The 12,862-nt window shown below is 53.6% G+C and overlaps 1 protein-coding gene across 1 annotated transcript; it reads right to left on the bottom strand.

The window, feature by feature from the left end:
* Positions 1 to 10,671: 10,671 nt before the first annotated feature.
* On the bottom strand, positions 10,672 to 11,871 carry FOXE1 (forkhead box E1). Its single transcript, XM_038769532.1, has one exon. It carries the CDS (start codon positions 11,869 to 11,871, stop codon positions 10,672 to 10,674), a length of 1,200 nt encoding a protein of 399 aa, XP_038625460.1.
* Positions 11,872 to 12,862: the final 991 nt, after the last annotated feature.

Genomic DNA, 12,862 nt, shown 5'->3' on the forward strand with positions numbered 1-12,862 from the left:
AATACCTTCCCTTCTCTCCCAAGCCTTAACCACTGCCGGTTCCTCTCCAGTGATAATAATAATAATGACATTTATTGAGCGCTTACTATGTGCAAAGCACTGTTCTAAGTGCTGGGGAGGTTACAAGGTGATCAGGTTGTCCCACGGGGGGCTCACAGTCTTCGTCCCCATTTTACAGGTGAGGGAACTGAGGCCCAGAGAAGTTAAGTGATTTGCCCACAGTCACACAGCTGACAGTTGGCAGAGCCAGGATTTGAACCCATGACCTCTGACTCCAAAGCCCGGGCTCTTTTCCATTGAGCCACGCTGTTTCTCTAATCCTGTGATAGTTAATGGAGGCCGTTTGTGGTTCTTGGTTCCTGTGCCCCCTGCCCCTCTATGACCCAAAGTATAGGGGCCCAGGTGTTCATCCCCACCTGCTCTAAGGTAAGGCCAGCCCTTATTTAGGCATCTCCTTCCTTTATGACTTCCAAACCCAGTCACAAGCAAAATGGATGAGACCCTTTCAGAAACAGAAGCACATTTATACGGCACACGTAAGGAGAAGCAGAAGAAGATGAAGATGGAGGAGGAGGAAGAAGAGGAGGAGAAGAAAAAAAAAGAAAAATTGTGAGGTATTTATCAAGCATTTACTAAGTGCCAAGTACTCTACTATGCACTGGGGAGGAGAAAAGATAGTCAAGTCAGAGTCCCTGTCCTACACGAAACACACAGTCTGAATGGAAGAACAGGTATTTAGCTCCCATTTTACAGATGAGGAAACCGAGGCACAGAGAAGTTAAATGACTTGCCAAAGGTCACATAGCAGGCAAATAGCGGAGTCAGGATTAGAACCCAGATCCTCTGACTCCTAGACCCTCGCTCTTTCCACTTTCAGACTAAGTCCTCACTTCCCTATCTTAGCCCTCCCTTCTGCCTCACCTATGCATCTGGATCTGTTCCCCTTAAGCCCTTTGATAGTCACCCCTTCCCCTGCCCCGCAGCACTTCCGTACACATCCATCTGTCATTTATTTTAATGTCTGTCTTTGTGGGCAGTGATCATCTGTACCTACTCTATTGTACTGAACTTTCCCAAGTGCTTAATACAGTGCTCGGCACACATTAAGTGCTCAATAAATACAATCGACTGGCCGATTCATTCATTCCATCGCATTTATTGAGCGCTTACTGTGTGCAGAACACTGTACTTAGCACCGGGGAGCTTACAATAAATAAAATGAAGGCACTGAATAAAAATAACTGTAATATAATCGTATGAGGATTTCGTTTAAAAAGTCTCACGTACAAATGCTAAAAAAATTATATTTGAATTAGGAAGCTTTGTCAACAGCACGGACTTTATCCAACTACATTCCCAGAGAAGAAATCCATGAAAAATGCTAGTTCCTATCAATTAATCAATCAGTTGTATTTAATGAGCACCTAATATGATGATGATGATGACATTTATTAAGCGCTTACTATGTGCAAAGCACTGTTCTAAGCGCTGGGGAGGTTACAAGGCGATCAGGTTGTCCCACAGGGGGCTCACAGTCTTAATCCCCATTTTACAGATGAGGTAACTGAGGCCCAGAGAAGTGAAGTGACTTGCCCAAAGTCACAGAGCTGACAATTGGTGGAGCCGGGATTTGAACCCATGACCTCTGACTCCAAAGCCCGGGCCCTTTCCACTGAGCCACGCTGCTTCTCTAATATGTGCAGAGTGCTTGAAGAGTGCTTGAAGTACTAAGTGCTTGAAGAGTGCAATAGAATTAGTAGAAATGACCCTGTCATCAAGAATCTTAGTAGTGTATAATCAGTGACATGTAGACAGAAACACACAAGTAATATATAAGAAAGGTTGTATAAAGGGTTATGTGGTCAGACCACAGATAATTTTTGAGACCTCAGATCGGTTCTTAAGGACAACCTGAAATGCCCCAGGTGGTACTAATGCAAGTTCTGGAGGGAAAAAAATTTCCCTGTTTGCTGCATAGTCCAAATCAGCATGTTCTCGGGGAAGGGCCTTTATAAAAAGAACAATAAAATAGTCAGGGGCCTTCACTAAAGGCTTTTTTTCAGGGACGGATCAAGATGCCCAGTGGATTTTAAGGCCAAAATTTGCTCTATCTCATGCTTCCCAGAGGTCAAAGGCATCCTTGTCTCCCATCTCTGAAACTGCAGGAGCCGCTGTAGAAGAGATTGAGTTTCTGTGAGCATGCTTACTTACTTGCGTGTGTGTGTATCAGTTATTGAGATGCTCCTAGAGAGCCCCCCTGATGGCAGTGAGCCTTGGGATCTTCGTAGATATTTTGCTCTCCGGTTTCTTCCCTCTCCCCACCACATAGGCTCTAAGTTTGTGACATACTGTAGTGAAGGCAACAAAGTCTTTAGACTCAGGTCTGTGAACTAAGGACTCTGATGTCCAAACCCTGCACTGATTTAGACAACTTACTTAGCCTCCCCGCGTAAAATGGGGATGAGTTTACCTACTACTTAGTGAAAGGAGAAGAGTAATGAAATAATTTTCCGTGAAATGCTCTGTGTTCTTTGGAAGGCAGGTACTGTATCAAAACAAAGCCCTATTTTGTTTACCCTGTTGGGTTTACAGGCATAACCTGAGTAGGAGGGTGCATGCCTGGTGGTTAGGAAATGGAGTAGGAGTCTATCTATTCTTGGCATTGATTTTGACTCTTTCTTCTCTCTTAACCTTTTGCTGATTGTTTCCACACTTGTAAAGCTAAGGAAATCATCCGTCCTCTTCTCACAAAGCTGCCAAAAAGATTAGTACAGGTCGGTGAAGCTCTCTGAGACATTTCGAGATACAGGCACAATCAGGGTCTCAAAAATTCCAACCTAGAAAGATCTCATTCGGCAAACTGAATCCTTTTGTCCCCCGGGGTGGGAGCAATGCTCTTTATCTAAGTCACTGATGATTTATGTCACTGCTCAGTTCATATTCTCCATTCCCCACCCCCCCAAAAAAAATCATTATTAGGCATTTTGGAAAAATTGATTCTAGGGGTCTTCCTTCAATCTGCTTCAGAGAAGCAGAGTGGTATATTGGAGAGAGCACGGGCCTGGGAGTGAGAAGGTCATGAGTTCTAATCCCCCCTCTGCCACTAGTCTGCTCTGTACCTTGGGCAAGTCATTTCACTTCTCTGGGCCTCGGTTACCTCATCTGTCAAATGGGGATTGAGACTGTGAGCCCCACGTAGGACAGGGACTGTGTCCAACCCGATTTGCTTGTCTCCACCACAGCATTTAGTACAATGCCTGGCACATAGTAAGTGCTTAACCACTCTCTGCTACTCTCCCATCCTTCCCAGCGGTATCCTCAGAGGAACTCTCCTCCCTCCTCTCAAGTGCTACTCCGGCCACCTGTGCTTCTGACCCCATTCCCTCTCATCTTATGAAATCTCTCGCTCCATCCCTTCTCCCCTCCTTAACTTCCATCTTCAACCGCTCACTCTCCACTGGTTCCTTCCCCTCCGCCTTCAAACATGCCCATGTCTCTCCCATTCTAAAAAAACCCTCTCTTGACCCCACCTCACCTTCTAGTTATTGTCCCATATCCCTCCTACCATTCCTTTCCAAACTCCTTGAACGAGTTGTCTACAGTCGCTGCCTAGAATTCCTCAACAACAACTCTCTCCTCGACCCCCTCCAGTCTGGCTTCCGTCCCCTTCATTCCACGGAAACTGCGCTCTCAAAGGTCACCAATGACCTCCTGCTTGCCAAATCCAATGGCTCATACTCTGTCCTAATCCTCCTCGACCTCTCAGCTGCCTTTGACACTGTGGACCACCCCCTTCTCCTCAACACGTTATCTGACCTTGGCTTCACAGACTCCGTCCTCTCCTGGTTCTCCTCTTATCTCTCCGGTCGTTCTTTCTCAGTCTCTTTTGCAGGCTCCTCCTCCCCCTCCCATCCCCTTACTGTGGGGGTTCCCCAAGGTTCAGTGCTTGGTCCCCTTCTGTTCTCAATCTACACTCACTCCCTTGGTGACCTCATTCGCTCCCACGGCTTCAACTATCATCTCTACGCTGATGACACCCAGATCTACATCTCTGCCCCTGCTCTCTCCCCCTCCCTCCAGGCTCGCATCTCCTCCTGCCTTCAGGACATCTCCATCTGGATGTCCGCCCGCCACCTAAAGCTCAACATGTCGAAGACTGAGCTCCTTGTCTTCCCTCCCAAACCTTGTCCTCTCCCTGACTTTCCCATCTCTGTTGACGGCACTACCATCCTTCCCATCTCACAAGCCCGCAACCTTGGTGTCATCCTCGACTCCGCTCTCTCATTCACCCCTCACATCCAAGCCGTCACCAAAACCTGCCGGTCTCAGCTCCGCAACATTGCCAAGATCCGCCCTTTCCTCTCCATCCAAACCGCTACCCTACTAATTCAAGCTCTCATCCTATCCCGTCTGGACTACTGCACTAGCCTTCTCTCTGATCTCCCATCCTCGTGTCTCTCTCCACTTCAATCCATACTTCATGCTGCTGCCCGGATTATCTTTGTCCAGAAACGCTCTGGACATATTACTCCCCTCCTCAAAAACCTCCAATGGCTACCGATCAATCTGCGCATCAGGCAGAAACTCCTCACCCTGGGCTTCAAGGCTCTCCATCACCTCGCCCCCTCCTACCTCACCTCCCTTCTCTCCTTCTACTGCCCAGCCCGCACCCTCCGCTCCTCCACCGCTGATCTCCTCACCGTACCTCGCTCTCGCCTGTCCCGCCATCGACCCCCAGCCCACGTCATCCCCCGGGCCTGGAATGCCCTCCCTCTGCCCATCCGCCAAGCTAGCTCTCTTCCTCCCTTCAATGCCCTGCTGAGAGCTCACCTCCTCCAGGAGGCCTTCCCAGACTGAGCCCCTTCTTTCCTCCCCCCCTCGTCCCCCTCTCCATCCCCCCGTCTTACCTCCTTCCCTTCCCCACAGCACCTGTATATATGTATATATGGTTGTACATATTTATTACTCTATTTATTTATTTATTTATTTATTTTACTTGTACATTTCTATCCTACTTATTTTATTTTGTTGGTATGTTTGGTTCTGTTCTCTGTCTCCCCCTTTTAGACTGTGAGCCCACTGTTGGGTAGGGACTGTCTCTATGTGATGCCAATTTGTACTTCCCAAGCGCTTAGTACAGTGCTCTGCACATAGTAAGCGCTCAATAAATACGATTGATTGATTGATTGATTGATTAACCAATACTATAATCATTGTTTCTGTTATCTGGGCTCTGAAAATGTGGAGAGGTTAATTGATTTACAGATGACCCTCAAGATGGTATAGGAATTCATTCGTTCAATCATATTTATTGAGCACTTACTGTGTGCAGAGCACTGTACTAAGCGCTTGGAAAGTACAATTCGGCAACAGACAGAGACAATCCCTACCCAACAATGGGCTCCCAGTCTAGAAGGGGGGAGACAGACAACAAAACAAAACAAGTAGACAGGCATCAATCGATTGGCTGCTTTGGGTTGGGGAGAGGCGGGAGGATATGCTGGGATTTCATGGAGGACCTACGAGAACCAAGGAATCAGTCTCCTGAAGGAGGGGTCAAGGGTGTAAGATGTTGAACGATCCAGGAAAAGGAGAACCGAGAAGCTCTTGCAAAGGCCACAGAGAGAACCTCAAGAACACCAGAATTCAGACTTTTCAGGGCTTTGGCGTTCAACTTCTACCTTCTGCTCAGCCTCAGTTTTAGACTAGTGGCTAGCCTGGACTAGGCTAGTCCTGGCTCCACTCCACCGCTGCTCTGCCAGGTGGCTTTGGGCCACTGACTCCCTCCCACTCCTCCCCGCTTTCACCTTTTCAACAACAACACAAAAGAACTCCCTTTCAGCTTCGCGGTGGGTCCTAAAAGCTGGTGGGGAGGCATGGGGGGAGGGGGGGGGGGCTGGTGGGGGAGGCGGTCGCCTTACCCTCTTCATACAGTCCACAGTTGGCCATCTTGCCCCCCGCCATCACCAAACTGTTGTCTCAGAGCTCTGCTGCTTGGGTCCCCAGGCCCTGCTGGAATTTCCTGCTTGTCCCCAAGTTAGAGTCACACACACACACTGTGCTGATCTGAACATGGAGTTCAACATCTACCTCTCCCTGAAAATCGTCTCTCCCGCGAAACGGCCATGAGGCCGTGGCCCGTGGGCCGGTGTTGCGGTGGCCCACCTAAAGCTATCCAAAAGCTGCCTGGCTGGGAAGCTTGATCCTTCCAGTAAGAGGAAGAGGTTGGCACTTGGGCACGCTGAGGCTGGTGAGCCCTCCAGGTGATGGCTCTGCTTGGACGGGGTATGTATTTCTTATTAGACATGCTTGATCCCTGAGCCAAGGTGCTGGGTTAGGAGGCCCGTGCCCTGGACTCCATGCCCAGGTAGCTACATGGCAGTCCTGCAGAAAGCACTCGCCTTCCCCCTCCCCTGCCCGCATCTGAGGCTAATGCTAGCACACAAACTTATTGAACCCAGGGGATCCACGAGCTCTTTTTCTCCCTCTAGCCAACCCAAGACCGGACTTTGAACTCCCTCCTTGGAGGTGTCCTTTGGTCTCCCAGGAGAGCACGAACTCAGCACGAACAGGTCAAAGTACAGGTCAGGGCCTTTTGGGGTGAGTGCGGAGTGACCAGGATCGGCAGAGGGAAAAGCGAACTCTAAGATCTCGGATTACACACAGTGACTGTTGTTGTTGTTTTTGGTGGTGGTGGTGATGGTGGTGTTATTGTCACTATATTTATTAAGCGCTTATAATGACTGTGCTAAGTGCTGGAGAAGATACGAGGTAATCAGGGTTGTGGAGTTTCAAGAAGACATTAAGTATACCATCTCTGCTTCGTAAGAAATCTCCCCAATGTCTCGCTCTCGCTCTCTCCCCGAAGCCAGAAATTTCAGTGACAGGAGTGAGTCTAATTCGGGTCTTTCAGTATCTAGAGACTCCCGCGGTGTCAAGAGCTCTTGAGCACGATCAAAAACAAACGCACAGATAATCTTAGTTGGACTGTTTTAGAATACTCCGTATTTCGAAAAATTAAAATATATCGAAGGTGCTAAAAACGAAACATAGCCCGGAATAAACCAGGTACTCCGGTTTTAACGGGGCTACTTCTTGAGGCGGGGTGTCATGACCGAATGATCGTATTCACTAATAATCACGAATCGCAATAATAACTCTGGCAGTTTATTAACATGCTTAAAAACCAACCTGTAAGAGCAACAGGAGCATTCACCTCTGTCTCTGAGAGGGTCTTTATCAGTTTTGCTTTTGTGATTGCCTCCTCGCTTAATTAAAAAATTTAATTCAAATTTAAAAAGTAAAGCTCTGGGGCAGATTATAACGAGCATTCCGTAATTAGAGAATAACGTACATAGTTACCCAACGCCAGATAACTACGGACTTCACTGACGAATAGGACATATACGCTATCATTACTGGAGTACGTGCTTATAAAAGATCTTTAAGGAAAACTTAAAATACAGGAATAATTAAAGTACAACGGTCGCCATTTAAAAAAAAAAATAATACAAAACCCCTAGCATCCGCCATCCCCCCAAAGGACTGGGGCGTGGATTTTAAAATGAGCAGATGCAGTGTTTGCCGTGGCTCTCTAAATTGATCTCTTGTAGGATGCTTTAGTGTTCCTTGGCCTCTGGAAATCCACAGATAGCAGCTGAGGATGTCTGGGGTTTTTCTATTTTGCTTCCCATACGCTCAAAAACTTCGCTATCGCGCTTTCTCTCCTTCGTTCACACACTCGAGCGCGCCAGTTGGCCTTTTCTCGCCTGCACGCACCCTTTTCTGTACACCACTCCCACATGCGAAGGCAGTCTCGTCCCTTTGCTTCCAGCCTCCTCCGTTTCTAAGGATGATCATCATCATCATCAATCGTATTTACTGAGCGCTTACTACGTGCAGAGCACTGTACTAAGCGCTTGGGAAGTACAAATTGGCAACATATAGAGACAGTCCCTACCCAACAGTGGGCTCACAGTCTAAAAGATGATCTCTGGGCTTGGTCGCCTACCCTCTCTTTTGTGTCCCTTACCCCTCACCTATGCCGGCAGTCACGGTTGGTGTCAATGTCCACCCGCCACTTCGGTCAAAGAAACGGAAATCATCTCGAAAACGATGTCAACAGCTCCTAGCGCTGCCCTAGCATCTTCTCGAAATTAGCTCCCTCCAATTGATCTCCGGATTTTAGGCGGGCCATAGCAGGCGTTCGTGGATACCGTATGAGCTCCGTGCTAGCTAAGGAGTGTAATAATTCCGATGAATGTTGCGGCACGCGTATATCCAAACAAACACAACCCCTTCCCTCCCCATAGATAAAATCCGAAACGCGGGCTCTAATCCTTGATCAAATTCCGCCCTGCTCGTCAAAATAAACGGAGCAATAAGCCAGAAACGGAAATACGGCTGTACCTCGCAGAGGAGAACTCCCTGAAGAATAATCGCCAACTAGTGAGCACTGAGCTGAAACTCGGGTTTCTCGGTGAATTCATTCAATCGTATTTATAGAGCGCTTTCTGTATGCAGAGCGCTGAATGAGGTTGGTCCTATCCTAACCTGGCTTTCTCGGGAATCCGTTTGGAAATCGCCCTTTTAGAAATGCACGTCTCTCCTCTCGACCTCCCTTCCCTCCTTTAGGAAGCCAACGGTTTAACCGCTCAGAACGTGGACTTCTGTCAATCAGTCAATCAAGCAATCGTATTTATTGAGCGCTTACTGTGTGCAGAGCACTGTACTAAGCGCTTGGGAAGTACAAGTTGGCAACATATAGAGACAGTCCCTACCCAACAGTGGGCTCACGGTCCTGCTCTCACCAGAACACCGAAGTGAACGCTTTGTGATCATCATCATCATCAATCGTGTTTCTTGAGCGCTTACTGTGTGCAGAGCACTGTACTAAGCGCTTGGGAAGTACAAGTTGGCAACATATCGAGACGGTCCCTACCCAATAGTGGGCTCACTGTGATCGTGCCCCATCCCTCGCAGCGCCAACCCGCCGAAGGTTTCCGAGAACATGGGGCTTAGCGAAAGTTTCAACCTTTCGCCCGGGTTGGCCGTGTCGGTGTTGAGTCTCTCCCCCTCGTCCCCCTCTCCATCCCCCCATCTTACCTCCCTCCCTTCCCCACAGCACCTGTATATATGTATATATGTTTGTCCATATTTTTTTACTCTACTTATTTATTTATTTTACTTGTGCATATCTATTCTATTTATTTTATTTTGTTAGTATGTTCGGTTTTGTTCTCCGTCTCCCCCTTTTAGACTGTGAGCCCACTGTCGGGTAGGGACTGTCTCTATATGTTGCCAATTTGTACTTCCCAAGCGCTTAGTACAGTGCTCTGCACATAGTAAGCGCTCAATAAATACGATTGATGATGATGATGATGATGATGAGTCTCGGCCTCGGGTCGGAGGCGCCTTTAAATCAGCAAGAGCTTCCTCCTCTCCGGAATGGAAACGAACTAACTGATCGCGGCCCCAACCCCCGAGAGGGCCTGGATGCGGCATTGCGCTGAAGTATGCGGTGACAATTTTCTTTTTAAATCTTTTTCGTATTTCTTACAGGGTTGGGAGGCCGCTTTGTCCTTGAAGTTCGCCTCGCATTTATTTATTTGGCGCGCTTCTTTCGGCACCAGAATAATGCGGCCTCGTCGCTGCTATTTCTGCGGAAGAGAGCAGGGCCCCAACTGTCCCCCCAACGGGACTTGGAGAGGCCGGGCTCCTTCTCTGTCTCCAACCCAACCCGGTGGGCAAAGGGACCCCCAAGCCCCCCAGGGCTTCCCGCTGTCCCAGGCGCGGGAGGGTCCCGCGCTAACGACCGCAACATCAGTGATCACAGCTCGTGGCGTTTGCTAAAACGCTTACGATATGTCGGAGCGCTGTGCCTCCTGTGAATGGGAAAACGGGAAAGCTAGGTGGGCACCGGGCTTCTCCTTGATTAAGTTTTAATCCGATCCCCGGCCGGGTCGCCCGTGATCCAACCCCCGGAGCACGGTGGCAACCGAAAAAGCAAACTCTCCGGAGGTCGACGGTGATTAACGGAGGGAGCCTCGGCGGAGAACAATCGATCAATCAAATTTATTGAGCGCTTACTGCGTGCGGAGCACTGTACTAAGCGCTTGGGAAGCCCAAGTTGGCAACACATAGAGACGGTCCCTGCCCAACAGTGGGCTCACAGTCTAAAAGAGAGCACGGTGCACTGGGGGGGGGGGGGGGGGGGGGGGGGGGGGGGGGCGACGCTCCTTTCCTTCAGGTCTGTACGCGCCGGACCAAGCCGTCCTTTCCACTGAGGTAAGGATGAAACTACAGACTGCTGTCAGAGTCATTTATTGCCGTTTACAGAGTTAAAGCCACGGTGTCAGAACGTCGCCCGGGGGACCGAACACGCGGTGGGATCTAAGGCGGCCGACGTGGATTTTTTTTGCCTGAACGAATTCACGACATCGTCCCGCCCGCTGCCCCACCGAAAGGCTGTGTGGGGGCCGCCCTTCCGCCCCCCCCCCCGCCTCTTTCCCTTCCGTATTGCACTGTTTGGGCCCCCTCCCTCCCCCATCTCCCCGTCCCCTGCCCGCCCCCCTCCCCTCTTCCCGCTCCCCGGCAGGCCTCGTCGCCGTGGACGCCTCCGGGAGTTTGACCCCCCCCTCCCACCGCCCCCCCCAGCCCTCCGGACGCCTATCACACGGCCGACACGAACCTGTCCGCGCTGCTGGGGTAGGCAGCGTGTCCGTGGCCGTGGCCGGGCCGGCCGGGGTAGGTGCTGGGACCGGCGCCGAGCTGCCCGTTGGGGCTGTAGCTGGGGGCCAGCGAGCCGAACGGTCCGGGCGACAGGCGGCCGAAAAAATCCACGGCCTCGCCGGGCCCGGGCGGGGAGGTGGCCAGGGCCAGCCTGCCGGGCGCCCCGAACAGCTGGGTGCTGCTGCCCTGAGAGTACGAGCCGTGGTTCATGGACGGCAAGGGCCCGTTGGGGACCGAGTAGGAGTAGGCCATGGGGTTGGAGGGGCGGGGGGGCATGCCGCCGCCGCCGCCGCCGCCCCCGTAGGAGGCGGCGGCGGCCGCGGCCCCGAAGGAACACGAGCTGCCGCCGCCAGCCTGGCTGAGGTCCGGGCTCGGGGGTTGCGACGGCGGCGGCTGCAGGATCTCGGCCGGGCCCGGGGGCCCGGCCACCAGGCCGTTGAGGCTGAACAGCCGGCACGGGGCCGGGGGCGAGGCCGGGTAGTAGACGGACGAGGGCGGGCCGAGCGCCTGGCCGTAGCCCGCGGGGCTCAGCGCGGCCGCCACGTTGGGGTAGCCGGGGCCCGGGTAGGCCGGCCGAGCCACGGGCACCGAGCCCGGGAACACGCCCGCCGCGGCGGCGGCCGCGGCCGCGGCGGCGGCAGCCGCCGCCGCGGCCGTGGCGGCCGCCGCGGCCGCCGCCGCGTCGTGCATGTAGGCCGGGTAGGTGGAGAGGTCCGTGCGCTTGAAGCGCTTCCGTCGGCGCAGGAAGCTGCCGCTCTCGAACATGTCCTCGGCGTGGGGGTCCAGCGCCCAGTAGTTGCCCTTGCCCGGCCGGCCCGGCTCGCGGGGGATCTTGATGAAGCAGTCGTTGAGGGTCAGGTTATGGCGGATGCTGTTCTGCCACTTCTTGGGGTTGTCCCGGTAGAAGGGGAACCGCTCGGTGATGAACTTGTAGATGCCGCCCAGGGTCAGCTTCCGGTCCGGGGCGTGGGCGATGGCCATGGCGATGAGGGCGATGTAGCTGTACGGGGGCTTGCCCCGCTGCAGGGGCCGCTTCCGCCGCCGCCCGCCGCCGCCCCCTCTGGGGGCCGGTTCCCCCGCCAGCTCGCCCGGCCCCGCCGCCGCCGCCGCCGCCTCCTCTTCCACCTTCACCACCGGCATCGAGAGGAGGCCGGGGCCGCCGCCGCCGCCCTCTCCCCCCGTCGCCGGCGGCGGCGGCCGCGGGAGCCGCCGGGGCTGCAGGCTCGGGTCCGCCGGGCTGGCTCGGCGCGGCGACTGCTGTCTCTCCGCGGTCATCCCCCGGCGCCGATGAAGGGTCACCGGGCCAGCGCGAACCAGCCAGGGCCGAGCTCAGGAAGGTCCCGAAGTCGCACCCCGCCGAACCTCCTCTTCTTCCTCTTCCTCCTCCTCCTCCTCGTCCTCTCTCTCCCGCACGACTGGGCCGCCCGTGCGGAGGGGCCGGCGGAGAGTCCCCCAGGTCCCTCGGCCGCCGTGCGCCGGGCCCTGGCCGCTCCGAGAGTCCCGTTAGATAGCTCCCTGCAGGCGGCAGGTGCAGCCCCCCGCGTCGGATTGTCCGGGCAGAGGGGGATGCGGTTCCGAAGCGGGGCTAGGGGCAGAGCAGTCAAGTCGGTCAGTCAACGAAGGGCATCTCCCGGGCCGAGGGAGTCCCGCTCTCACCGCAGCCTGCCTCCATCCCGCCGCGCTCCCCGTGGGCCCGTCCGGCCCGGGCCGAGCCCAGAGGCGCGGAAGAGGCGAGCCCGGGTCCTGGAAGTCGGGGCAGTCCGGCGGGGCCGAGGGGCCTGGAAGCGGAGCCCGTCCAGGGAGCCAGGAAGTGGGACCGGGATACTGACTCCCCCTGGGAGCTCCCTCGGCGCTTATATTTTGCCAGCTGAAGTGTCCGGGCTTCCCTTCCCGGCTTCTGCCGCCGCCTCGATCTCTTGGCAGCGGGCACTCCCCCCGCAGCAGACACCAACCGGCTCCTCCCTTTCCTCCTCCCTCCCTCTTCCCCTCCTTCCTTTCTTTCTTCCTCCCTCCCTCTTCCCCTCCTTCCTTTCTTTCCTCCTCCCTCCCTCTTCCCCTCCTTCCTTTCTTTCCCCCTCCCTCCCTCTTCCCCTCCTTCCTTTCTTTCCCCCTCCCTCCCTCTTCCCCTCCT

This window comes from Tachyglossus aculeatus, chromosome X4 (assembly GCF_015852505.1).
Source record: "Tachyglossus aculeatus isolate mTacAcu1 chromosome X4, mTacAcu1.pri, whole genome shotgun sequence".
NCBI lineage: Eukaryota > Metazoa > Chordata > Mammalia > Monotremata > Tachyglossidae > Tachyglossus > Tachyglossus aculeatus.